Genomic DNA, 14,460 nt, shown 5'->3' on the forward strand with positions numbered 1-14,460 from the left:
CCATTCGTGATTGCTGCATAAGTGGTTTACGATCGTTGTATCCTGGGAGTGATTGTCCACGGAGGTCACAGCAATTATTGACGGGCAATTTCACTTTAGGACATCGTGCTGTCACGAGACTCGATCGATAAGTTTTATATTTCTGCATTATATTGTTCTGATCACTGCTGCAACTAATTATTTTTCCAACACAAAGAATGAGATTATCTAGCTCGACAACGGACAAATATGATCTAAGAATTGGTGTCTTAGTATCATAGACTTTACTCATACTCGATGAAATAAATAGGATAGTATTCAACTATGTAAGAAGATAAAGGCCAAGAATACGAGTCACTAAACTTTGGGTGAAGATCGTTTTAGTAACTTAGCTTTATTTTGTTCTAAATTCATTGCCGAAGTTTGAATTTTGTTCAGTTACAGTGTTTCTCGCTTTCTACTCCGTGGTTATCTTCTTAGATGGAGAAGTTTGGACCAAACCATTCTAAATTGTATAGTTTGGGGACCAAAGTTGCAAACTTCCTTTTATTAATCAACTTTCTAAACATACGATTGCACATAAATTATCTAATCTAGGGTTTCATTAGGATTCTTTCTGTCTTCCACATTCACTGTTTAAGTGGAGCGCATCGGTAATCAATCATCAGCAAATAATCATGACTGGGAAGGCTAAGCCAAAGAAGCACACAGCAAAGGAATTAGCGGCCAAGTTGGACGCTGCAACCACCAACCGCGGCGGAGGTAAGGCGGGGCTAGCTGACCGCTCCGGTCAGGAGAAGGGCGGTCATGCCAAGCTGGAGTGCCCGCTCTGTAAGGTTACCGCACCCGACATCAAATCTATGCAGATTCACCATGACGCCCGCCACCCCAAGATTCCGTTCGATGAGTCTAAGCTCAACAACCTCCACTCTGTCACCGTCGCCGAAACTTCCAAGCCCAAGCCCGGCGTTCGCGGCAGCATGAAGAAGTGAATTTGCTCCTCCTGCTATTACTCTCTATCTAATATCATAGTAGTACTGTTGATCTTTTACAGTCTTGTTATGAATACTGTGATTTTCAATAATAATTATATTGTGAACGACCTGCTACTACGGCTCTGTGTTGTCCTAATAGTTCATTCTGGCGTTTGTTATTATAAATTTGATGTCAATTTATTTTATGTTGATTAAATTATTACCATTTCTCTATGCACTTTTTTATCGAACTATATTTTTTGGGGGAGAACTCAATTTTTATTTACCACATCAATAAGGGAAGCCAATTTTGTTATAAAGTTGTACTTTTGATAGGTTGAAATTGATAACTGAAAAATCGCAATCAGGTTAATATTTCTTTTTGCTATTATAGTTGCTATAGCATGTAAATTTCAACTTTTGGATATATGGGTAGGGCTATTTTCAGGTTTATTAATTGAAGTTATCTTCAACTTTAATTTCCTGTTACTATTCATAATGCTAATGCATGTGTTATTGTTGCAATATATTATGGTAATCTTGTTTATGCATGTGTATTTTGTTGTTCTCCGAAGGGAGTGTTAATTCATTGCAAAACAATGTTGGTTTTGATGTCAGGGTCTATTGTAGTTAAACTTTGTGGGCCGACACAGACGAAATAGAATTAGGAAGATTGATCTTTTGAGAGAATATTGTTTTTGATTCCTCTTCTGCTTATTTTCCAATTATTTTTTCGTACATACACATGTGCTTATAATAGCAGCATTTACTAACTAGGGTTATAATTTATTTTGCTTGTATATGATTAAGAATCATTCTAATGTGTGTGCCTGTTGGCTTAATTTATTTTGTGTTTATAGGAGATGCATATTTGGGGTGTGTGTGTTGTGACATTGGGACTGATTGATGGTGCTCTGTTTTGTTTAGATACCTCTGCTGTAACGTGCTCCCACACCTGCTTTAATACCATTGATGCATTTTCCCACCTGGATTCAGTAATGTCTTTGATTGATACTTTATACTCTTATTTCTCAGACTCCAAGGCTTTTTTTTTTTATTAAATTTGTGGATGACTATATGTCAGTGTACTCTATTTCTCGAATGAGTTTACTTTTAATTGTGAGTTTGAACTTGTTGGATGCAACGAGGTCATGGTGGACCATGTTTCTCTTTTTACAAATGCTATGACTTTTTCAAATGGATCAAGATCCCTGTTGAGGCAGGTGATGTATTTTCTGGCCTTCTATGTAGCTGTATTTTAAGCTTCCGTTTGGCAAAATTTATAAATAATTTCTAAATGGTTGAACTTCATTTTCAACCACATATTCCAATGGATCTACTAGTACTACCCACTTGCCCACTAGTCATTTCTATATATTTATAAACTACACCGTTTATATATTCTTCGCAAACAGAGGCTTAGTAAAAACAAATTTCTCTTTGCTCCTTCACAGCAATTGATCGGAAACAGGGTACCTCTTATTTAATAATGCACTGTTTCCAGCATAAAAAACACTCCATCAATTATTTAGTCTGTCCCATTTACACAGGAAACTAAGAGGCTACATTTCTTTAAAACGTTTTCAGTTTAAAGACGAGTGGGAAAATCGCCAGATGGTTTAATAAGCCTGTCTTAGCTGCTGGCAAAATAATTGTAGAATCGAGAATGAACTTCTGTGATTTTTTTTGTGGGAGGGTATCTGGGAAAGAAATTCCATTAAATTTTCTGGATAAAGTTACGTTTCCATGCAGAGAAATGGTGCTTGGTTCTAGAAGATTTGGGGAATTTGAAGAAGGCTCGAGTGTTGAGCTGTTGTTGAAGTTCAGAACCTGTAACTCTGTTGTTCTTTCTTATGCAAGACAGTAGACACAGCCCTGAAATTTGAAAATATATATATATACATACATACACATTTCCTTTATCAGGGGTATGGCGAAGGCGCTTATGAATTAGACACGTTGCTGATGATGAATATGTTAATACATTTTGGAAAGGGGAATGCCTTCTGGTCTTTTTTATTTTTTTTGGGAACTGAATCATTAAGTAGTTCTGGTATTAGTGTTCCTTGTGATTTAAAATTTCTATCTAGTTCTGGTTGGGACATCCAGAGCCTGAAGATTGGCTTTTTAGTACTGTTGTTATAGATGTAAAGCAGTTTAGATCCTATCCTAGTCAAGTAGAAAAGGCCATATGGTTCTTCTTTGATAGTGGAACTTTTTTCATTTAATCTGTTTTCTGGCCTGGCCAGGCACAAAATGAACAGGTTTTTTTGTGCTTCTTTTGCAGATATTATGCACAAACAGGTATATTTGAAAAATTCTTTTGTATACTGAACGTTGTTACTAAATCTTGGTCCTTGAAAACTATGTTGCAGCAAATAGGATATGTCGAAACTTCTAAATCTCAATGCTATGGTGACGTAAAAACTGTAAATCATATCCTTTTTTCAGGTTAAATTAAATTGGATTCACGTTTCGGATTGTTTTGGTTGTACTGAAAACTCGCTGTCCCAGGTCCATATAGGCAATGCATCAGAGCTATTTTTGCCTTGCTTGTCTGTTGGAAATTTTGTTATGACATCTAGTAACCAGTTAGGAGGGGTTGAGCTTGTGCAAAAGATTTGTTTTCCGACTCTCGTGTGGCTAGGCAGAATTGCAAACTGGTTCTGCAAAAGTCTTCGTTGCCGCTTGCTGTTTTCAGCAAATTCTTGCATCTTTCCACAAGAGCACTCATATATGATGGGGGAGAGTACTATTGAACTTAGAGGACAAGTGCTTGTTTGATAATACTTTTTAAGTTTTTATAGGTTGTGAATCCTACAAAATATGTTGAATATAATTGAATAGTAGTAAGTTCATGGAAGGAGTGGATAAAAAGTATGTTTGATAGGCAGAAAAAAAAAATTCTTAGTTAACACCACTAGTATTTAGGCTTGGGCAACGAAAAATCGAAAAATCAATCAAATTAATCAAACTGAACGGACTGGTCGGTTCGACACAGGTAATTAGTTTGATTTGTTTTTTTTTAATAAACAAAATCATAGTTGGTAGGTTTGGTTATGGTTTGAAGCTTCAAAATCGACCCAAATTAAATCGTGCCTACGTCGACTAGTATTTTAACACTAATTTATGTAGTAGCACTAGTAGAATTAAATTACTAGTTCAATTATGGAACCTAATATAGAATGTCACGGAGACTGTTCTTGGATAGCATATTCAAATTATAAACTTTGTCAGGCATTCTGTGTCTTTCCAAGTTTTGTAAGCTTATATATTGCCGGAGATGTTTGATGGGTGATGCCTTTTGTTTGCGTCTTTGGAAGTTAAAATACTGATGGAAATTGTGGAATCCATGACAAGTTCTGGCAAATTAAAGACCATGTTCTATGAATATTCTAGGTCAAAAGAATGACACAATATATTAGTTTTTTAGAGTAAAAACACGAAATTCTCTCGAGCAAAAAGTTCATCCATCCAGTTTTTGTTTAAGGGATTGCGATTGAAGATGACTGTAGATTTTTTGAAGTTACAATCAAAGATTCTACTTTCATCAACTATTTTCCTTTACTTTAGCAATTAAGGGAGATATGTTTAGGAAAATTTGCAGCCACGGTTTCAAACCTGTCATTTTTGTGCAGACTTAACCCAAACCTTTCATTTATATCGCCCATGATACTAAACCTTTCAAAATGTTGTAGCTGTGGTGCAAATGGATGGAAATTGTTAGTTTGATCGTAAGTTGATCAAAAAATTAACACTGATCATAATTTTGACTAATGCTAAAAGGATAAAATGATAACTTTAAGTTTTTAACAAAAATATAATTATAATCTATAAATAATTAAATAAAAAAAAAACATACACACTATTCGTATTCTTCTCCACTAACCCCTGACACCCTGTCCACTCCAAAATAAAAAACCACCAAAATCGTTGGCACCACCAAGCATCATCGCCACCAAAATTGCCCACTATTCTGAGCTCCTCAAAAACCATCACCAACAACATAACTGAAGATAAATATAAGATCAGAGGAAGTAGAAGATATTGTTGAATATTTGTTGAAAATCAATGGAATGATAATGGATTAACTGTTGGACTCAATTGTGGAATTGGTAGAATAAAAAAAAATTGAAAAATGAAAATTTTGATTTTTACCTGTGCGTATGCGAGATGTGCTTTGACAAAATCAGAATTGATTTTGCTTCTATTATGCATACGCACGGTTTATACTATGCGTACGCATGGTATTAAAAAATAGCCGTTGGCTGATTTTTCAATTTGAAATTTGGGAGCCGTTTTGGATTAAAAGTTGCCACCTTTCATCTTGTTTTGGCACCATTTTGTGATGTATTGATTGAAGTCTATAAGTAGATGATGAATGATCAATACAAACATATTACAAACAAGAAATACATACATTGTTCCACAATTAATCAAATCCATGCTATAACTTATATTCATTTCTTCTTTATTGTGTTCATCAAGTTTTGGCGGAAAATTTCTCGTGCTTTGTTATTTTCTGCATTAAGACTTGTTAAAATCCTTCAAACCATTTGCCATAACACCCTTAAGTATCTAGAGAGGGGGCAAATATAGTTTGAGGACAACGATCCCGTGTTCAAGCCTCAAATTCATTCTCGACGTATTTCATGATTTCTATTCATTTTGTTTCCATAATTTTGTTGTTGTTTCTTCTCCAACCCATTATTTTCCAACAATCTCAAACTATATTTTACGATGGAGAATGATACAACTATGACAACCATCAAACTCACGAATCAAGATCTGGTTAGATTGGATCGTTTTGACGGGACTAACTTCATGCAGTGGAAAGATAAGTTGAAATTCTTCGTAACGGCGTTGAAGATTTTTTATATTCTTGATCCAAATTTGGCGCCTTTGCCGAAACCAACGAATGGAGAATCCGAAGCAATCAAGACCGAGAGACAAAAACGCCAAGAAGATGAATTGATTTGCCGTGGCCACATCTTGAATGCATTGTCGGATCGTTTGTATGATCTATACACCAATACAACTTCGACGAAAGAAATCTGGGAAGCATTGGAAAGTAAGTACAAGACGGAAGAAGAAGGTACAAAGAAATTTTTGATTTCTAAATATTTTGATTTTAAAATTTTAGAAAATATCCCTCTTTTTCTCCAAGTGCATGAGTTACAAGTGATTGGCAACAAATTAAAGGCAGTGAAAATTGATATACCAAAGACCTTTCAAGTGGGGGCTATAATTATCAAACTTCTTGGAACTTGGAAATGATACTGGAAGAAGATCATGCAGAGTTCCGAAGATTATTCTTTGGAATAATTGCAAAAGCATCTTCGAATCGAAGAGGAGTTGATAATACGTGATAAAACTAAAAATTCTCAAGAGGGCTCTTCTAAAGCAATTGCTGTGGAAAAAATAGAACCGCCAGCAAAATCCAACGAAAGGAAACCTTCTAGGAACTTTAACAAGTCCAAGAAGAAGAGAAAAGGAGGTTGTTTTGTGTGTAGAAAATCTGGTCACTATGCCAAGGATTGTAGGCACCGAAAACAAAATAATTTCGAGGCCAAAGTGAATTCCATCCAAGATGACAAAATTGTGGCCACCATAAGTGAAGTAAACGCAATCAAAGGAAATGTTCCCGGGTGGTGGTATGATACTTGTGCTACGGTACATGTATCATATGATAAATCTTTGTTCAAAACTTATCAAGAAGTGGATGGAGAATAAGAGATTTAAATGGGTAACGAGATGCGATCCAAGGTGTTTGGAAAATGAAGTGTAGACATTATCTTCACTTCTGGAAAAATCGTTACTCTAACTAATGTACTACATGTTCCGAATATGAATAGGAACCTAGTTGTGGCAATCTCTTGGAAAAATCGGGCATCGAATGTGTTTATGAGTCCGACAAATTTGTACTATCCCTTAATGAAAAATTTGTTGGAAAAGGCTATTCGTGTGAAGAAATGGTCAAATTATGTACCGTTGACAATGAAATAAATAAAAGTAATTTTGCTTATGTTGTGAATTTATTTTCATTATGACATGCTAGATTAGGTGATGTTGGTAGAAATACAATGAAACGCATGAAAAAATATGACTTGATCTCATATGATGAAAATGATGAACATAAATGCAAAATATGTGTAGAATCTAATTCATACTGATATATGTGAACTTAATGGTTTGTTAACTAGAGGTGGAAATAAATATTTCATAACTTTTATAGATAACTTTTCTAGATATACATATATTTATTTGATAAAATATAAAAGTGAAACTTTTGACATGTTTAACACATACAAGAATGAGGTTGAAAATTATCTAGGAAAAAAAATTAAAATTTTAAGGAGTGATAGAGGTGGTGAATACTTTTCCATTGATTTTAATTTGTTTTGTGAACAACATGGAATTATTCATCAATGTTCTGCACTTAGGACACTCGAACAAAATGGCTTGGCTGAAAGAAAAAATAGAACATTTCTAGAAATGATAAATGTCACGCTTATTCATGCTAAGTTGACATTTAACTTGTGGGGTGAAGTTTTATTAAGTGCATGTAGAATACTTAATAGGATTCCTTCAAAATATACTAAGGTTTCTCCTTATGAATTGTAGAAAGGAAGAAAATCGAATATTGGATACTTCAAAGTGTGGGGGTGTCTTGCCTATTGCAAGAACACGAATCATAATAAGATCAAATTGGGTTCAAGAGGCATTAAATGTGCCTTTGTTGGATATGCAAACAATAGCAAATCTTATAGATTACTAAATTTGGAGTCCAATGTGATTATCGAACAACGATGTGGAGTTCTTTGAGGATTCCTTATCTTCGGATAATGAATTGAGGGAAAATCTTGAAAATATCCCTAGCTCAAGTGGAACACATGATGAAATATCTTCTAAAGATGTAGATGAGTCTAGTAAACCACGAAGAAGCAAGAGAACTTGAGTTGAGAAGTCTTTGGGACCGGATGAAATTGATTCTCAACTTATCTCCTTTTACTTAGTAGAGGGAAATGAGTTAAATGTTGTGAGAACAATTCCTTTTGTTCTACAAGTTGAAACCGACCCTAAGACTTTTAAAGAAGCTATGGCTTCTCGTGATAGCACCTTTTGGAAATATGTAATTAAGGACGAAATAGATTCGATAATGTCCAACAATATTTGGGAACTTGTTGATTTACCATTGGGATCCAAGTCTATTGGATGCAAATGGGTATTTAGGAGAAAATACAATGTTGATAGATCCTTAAATACCTTCAAGGCTAGATTAGTAGCCAAAGGATATCGACAAAAGGAAGGAATCGACTATTTTGATACTTATGCACCGGTAGTTAGAATAACATCGATTAGGATATTACTCGCTTAGACTTCAATATATAACTTGCATGTTCATCAAATGGATGTCAAGACGGCATTTCTAAACGGAGATCTCGATGAGGAGGTCTATATGGAACAACCCGAAGGGTTTGCCCTACCTGAAAATGAACATAAAGTGTGCAAGTTGGTGAAATCTTTATATGGTCTGAAGCAAGCACTAAAGAAATGGCATGAGAAGTTTGACTTAGCAATAATATCATTCAGGTTTAAACATAATAGCGTTGATAAATGTTTATATTATAAAGTTTGTGATGATTATGTGACATTTATATGTTTGTATGTTGACGACATGCTGATTATGAGTAATCACATGGACAGAATAGAAGAAACAAAGAGGTTTATTTCTTCCACATTCAAGATGAAAGATCTTGGACAAGTAGATACCATTTTAGGTATCAAAGTCACAAAAACTAGTGGGGTTTACAATTTAAGTCAATCACATTATATTGAGAATGTGATAAATAAGTTCAAACATTTGAACATAAAAGAATGTAGTATCCCAATTGATCCAAGTTCAAAACTAATAAAGAATGATGGAAGGGCGATTGGTCAATTGGAATATACAAGTGCTATAGGGAATCTTATATATGCTGTTCAATACACAAGACCAGATATAGCTTATGCAATAAGTAAACTTAGTAGGTTTACTAGCAATCCGAGTAATGATCGTTGGAAGGCTATTGTGAGAGTTCTTGGATACTTAAAGAAAACCAAGAACTTGGGCCTACAATTTACTAAATTACCGACGATATTGGAAGGATTTATTGATGCTAGTTGGATATCTAGCACGGGTGAAAGTAAATCCACTTCGGGTTGGATATTCACTCTTAGAGGAGGTGCTATTTCTTGGAAATCAAAGAAACAAACATGTATAACACACTCGACCATGGAATCTGAATTTGTAGCTTTATCGGATATCGGAAAAGAGGCTGAGTGGCTTGAGGATCTCTTATATGAGATACCTTTGGGATCGAAGAATATCTCTCCAATACCTATCATGTGTGATAGTCAAGCCACGCTAGCAAATGCATATAACGAGGTATTTAATGGAAAGTCTAGACATATGAGTCTGAGACATGACTATATAAGGAAATTAATCAAAGATGGAATAATTTCCCTAAATTATGTAAGGTCAATTGAGAATTTAGCGGATCCTTCAACTAAAGCACTAAATAGAGATTTAGTGGTGTCTACTTCGAGTAAGATGGGGTTGAAACTTCTTAACTAAAAAGATCCACCAATAACGATAACCCTACCTGTCATTACTCAAAAAGTAATACACGGGTTCAAAGGGTAACAACAAGTCATTCGATATGTGGATGGTTGCAGCACTATTCAAATCCGTAATGACCCTATCCTAATTAAATAATGCTGGTTGTTACTGAAGTGAGGGTTGAGCTTAAAGTTCTTAATGAAGTTCAGTGCTAAAACACAAGTACCTCTAAAAGTAACAAAGGTACCAAAAAAACTTCACCTAGACTAACTTCAAGGTAGTGCCGCCTCAATAGAGAGTTGGAGTTTCTCTCTTAAAAGTTTGTCAAATAGGATGAGCGCAAGGTCATAAAAGCGCTAAGCGAGTTGAGGAACTTGAGAACATGTGATACTTATGTGTGTGTTCTTATCGGTATTGTCACAAGGAATAATTGGTTCAAAACTTCTATGCTATCTCTAATTCTAACTTTACTTTGTTTGAATTACACTATGGTTAGATTCAAATCGAAAGATATCTAATCCTTATGCATAAGTATCGTCTTTTTTAATATGTGATCTTATTGATTTTGAACAAGTGGGGGATTGTTGAATATTTGTTCAAAATCAATGGAATGATAATGGACTAAATATTGGACTCAATTGTGGAATTGGTAGAATCAAAAGAAATTGAAAAATAAAAATTTTGATTTTTGCCTATGCGTATGCGAAGGCTTATTTTTGTTACACGAGATGTGTTTTGACAAAATCAGAATTGATTTTGCTTCTACTATGCGTACGCATGGTTTATACTATGCGTACGCATAGTGTTAAAAAATAGCCGTTGGCTGATTTTTCAATTTGAAACTTGAGAGCTATTTTGGATTAAAAGTTGCTCCTTTTCATATTATTTTGGCACCATTTTGTGATGTATTGATTGAGGCCTATGAATAGGTTATGAATGATCAATACAAATATATTACAAACAAGAAATACATACATTGTTCCACAATTAATCAAATCCATGCTATAACTCATATTCATTTCTTCTTTATTGTGTTCAACAAGTTTTGGCAGAAAATTTCTCGTGCCTTAAATTTTCTGCATCAAGGCTTGTTAAAATCCTTCAAACCATTTGCCATAACACCTTTAAACATCTGGAGAGGGGGCAAATATAGTTTGAGGACAACGATTCCGTGTTCAAGTCTCAAATTCATTTTTGACGTATTTCATGTTTTCTATTCATTTTGTTTCCATAATTTTGTTGTTGTTTCTTCTCCAACCCATTATTTTCCAATAGATTTGCACAATCATCACCAATATCCAACTATCATCATCGCACTAACCAACAAATCACCTCTCATGGCCACCAACTAACACCACTCCTCACCGTTGCTTCGATGCAAATAGCCATGGTTTCAAGATCCATGGGTGCGGTAGCGTCAGCCTTTATTTTGTGGCGAAAGCCATGGTTTCACCATCATTGCTTCTTGTTCGAGGTTGACGTTTAATTTGTGGCGACGATGGGTCCGACGTTGGGTAGGTGCGATGGCATTGGCCAGTGGTGGTGGTTTGGGATAAAGGAGTTGGGGAAAAAGAGGATGGGGTTGGGGGTTTGTTTTGATTTATGCTTTTTTTATTTAATTATTCATAGATTATAATTTTGTTTTTTGTTGAAAAATATTATTATTTTGACCTTTTAGAATTAATCAAAATTATGTTCAATTAATTCTTTGGTTAACTAACGGTAAAACTTACAGTTTTTATCCATCTGAACTTCAAGTGTTTAGTATCATTGATGATACAAATAAAAAGTTTCAAGTCAAATTGCATAAAAATACTTGGTATGGAGAAACGTCACTCTCACTTCTGACACTCTTAAGAGTTTGTTTGGTAGAGCTTAAAGTCAATTAAAATTAATTTTTTGATCGTTATTTCACTTTTAATCGTCATTTTTGAATTCTTCTCTTACAGGTAGGACTCACTTTATCTCAAACGATCAAAAAATAATTACCAAAATTTCTACTAAACAAGCACTAAATAAGTTGTACAAATAACTAGCTCCACGTCTTAGGGATTTTACTAGGATTGTCTTTAAAAATTTTGAAAAATGACTTGGCTTGATGTATATCAAGGTGTCCATGCCTCTCACATGGAATGACCTACCTCATGTGAGAGGCATGAACACCCTTATGGATAAAAATATGTACATCTAGAATTTTCTTTTGAAAAATTAAATAATTTAATATATGAACTAAAGTAAGGAAAGTTTCGACATGATTGTGTGGTAGGAAGTTGGTCCCCAATATTTTGAAAGTACAGTTTCTATGCTTTCAAATGGATTTTTCCCACGGTACAGGGAAAAATAGACAGACTTCTTATAGTTGCTGCACTTACAGCAGCTGTATAGTTGTATTTTTTTTTTTTTTTTTTTTTGGGCCAACAATCAATCAAAAATTGCCAAGTGTATTACCTGTAAAAAAAATCCGTGAATGAGCCCTAAACTTTGTAGCATCACTCATTTTAAATTTAGCAAATTAATTCCGAACATAGTAATCCCATGATCCCATCTGTTTTCATATTAAAAAACCGCACGTTTGTTAAAAATAAATTCTTACACATCCAAATTAATATAGAGAAAGTAATAAAAGAACAAGAACGAACAAAAGAATAGCGAGTGATCAAAGGAATGAGTTGAGAAGCTATGTGGGATAGGGTTTGTAGGAGATGACGTTGAGGCTACAAGTAAGAATTATCAACTGTGGAGAGAGAGCAAATATCGTTTGAGAACAACGATATCGTGTTCAAGCTTTAGAATTTGTTCTTGTCAAGTTTTTTTTTGTTTCAATTCATCATGTCGTTATATTTTGCAATCTTCTTTTGTCTCTTCTCCAACCCCATTGTATCCAACGATAGTTCTATCAAAGCTTTAGCCTTTGATTACCCGGAACCTCTAAGGGAGAGGAATCATCAACCACCAAGGCGATATACAGGCTCAGTTCACCAAGAAACCAAGTCAATACCAAAGCAAACGATCCAAGAACACTACAAAGGTTTCACCTATGGTTGCTAAGCTTTTTGCCACTTCAAGAACACCACAAAGGAGTGAAATATCACCAAAATATATGCCTTAAAGAGAATGGCAGAAGATGAAAGTGGTAAAGGCCGAGAGAGATCACGCAGGGAGGAGAAAGAGACACCAAGTCTTATTTCTTGCATAGTGGCGTGAAGAGTAGAGAAAATATATTGGACCAAGTTTCAAATGATGGTAAGTTAGGTTTTAGGTAATGGGTAAAGGTCCAATAATATGTAAGTGGACAATAGTGTGGGCCTCAAAAACTAGCTAGCCATCCAAATAGGTGAAAACATGGCCCATGAGCAACACAACTTAATTGGTTGCTTCAAATGGTCCAATCTCTTTTTGGGTCGGGTCGTTACAATTTGGTATTGATTTATTGTTCAATCATATCGCAATCATCAACTGATAATTAATAAATGGTTTACATCATCACTCGAGAGGTCATTTGACAACAATAGAACCCTCTAAAAGCTCGGGTTATTTGCCAAATTATCTTTCTCAGCATCAGGTTTTCCAGGAATTGAATCCAGCAACAGCGAACCATCACAATCCTGAAATAATTTAACCACGATATTATCAAATAATTTAATCTTCTTGAGATGCAACAAATTATTTACTCATTTAACAATGACGTACACTAACAAAGCAGTCGTGGAAATGCATGTGGACATGTTTTCGCGTAATTGGTGCTACTTTCGCCGGCCGTGCATGTTTAGGTTTAGCCAAAACAGATGTAGAGAGAGAGAGAACAACCAGGCAACTACTGCAACCTTTGAAACTTTGAAATTCATCATTTTCTTCGATTTTCGCAGAGGAGTACTGAAGAAGATGGAGAAGGATATGAGTTCCTGAAGAAACAAGAGAATTTATAACTGGAAAAATCAGATACAATTCTAATTAATTAATAGTTTTACATCGTGCCAACTGCAACTGCAATATTTGAAGCTTTCTTGAAAGAACCATTTATTCCAGCTTACATTCTTCCCTCTAAATTCTAATTAATTACTCAGTTCATTTTTCATTTTTTTTTTCTTTTTCAAAATCATTTGAAACATTCTTCCATAATTATATATTAGTGAAAGTTGTAAGTTGTTTATATGCCACCAAGCGGCTTTAATTTGATTTTGTTCGACTGTCACCAAATGTCACATTAATTATAACTTATAATTTGTTTGTACTGCAATTTGGAAGTTGTTTACATGCTTAATTTGGATTTAATAATTCTAACAACCATATCTATATATTTAAATGTTTAAATTAATATTAGTAGGGATTAAACAGAATATTTGTCTGTTCGTGCATAGAGAGGCTACGCTCAAGATCATACGCAAATGGATAACTTTACGCGTGTTCCTTTATTTAAATCAGAATAATCAATGAGATGTCGAACTCCACGACTTCTAACAATATCTTGTTGGAAAATAAAGGGTTGGAGAAGAATCAACAACAAAATTATCAAAACAAAATGAATAGAAATCACGAAATACGTTAAGAACGAATTTGAGGCTTGAACACGGAATCGTTGTCCTCAAACTATCTTTGTCCCTCCCACGCGATTTATGCAACGTGATTTTTAAACCCAAGTGTACGGTGTCAAGTTTTGTAATATAGTTTTGAAGAAAGATGTCGAACCCATAGGGATTGTAATTTAATTTTCACTAAGTACTATAATTATGTAAATTTCTACTTTATTTAGACAATTTGATGATTTTATGAATGAATGTTATATGAGTGAATGATATAAACTAAATCTAACGTGATTGGATGCAATAAAATTGGAGAATGCAAATAATCAAATGAGAAGGCCTAAGGATTGATTTCACCTAACTCTCAATTATGATTCAACGAATT

The 14,460-nt window shown here is 34.5% G+C and overlaps 1 protein-coding gene across 1 annotated transcript; it reads left to right on the plus strand.

Annotated features, from left to right (window-relative positions):
- Positions 1 to 551: 551 nt before the first annotated feature.
- On the plus strand, positions 552 to 1,181 carry LOC111374435. The gene has a single exon (XM_022997135.1). It carries the CDS (start codon positions 657 to 659, stop codon positions 969 to 971), a length of 315 nt encoding a protein of 104 aa, XP_022852903.1. The 5' UTR covers positions 552 to 656; the 3' UTR covers positions 972 to 1,181.
- Positions 1,182 to 14,460: the final 13,279 nt, after the last annotated feature.

This window comes from Olea europaea, chromosome 1 (assembly GCF_002742605.1).
Source record: "Olea europaea var. sylvestris chromosome 1, O_europaea_v1, whole genome shotgun sequence".
Taxonomy (NCBI): Eukaryota; Viridiplantae; Streptophyta; class Magnoliopsida; order Lamiales; family Oleaceae; genus Olea; species Olea europaea.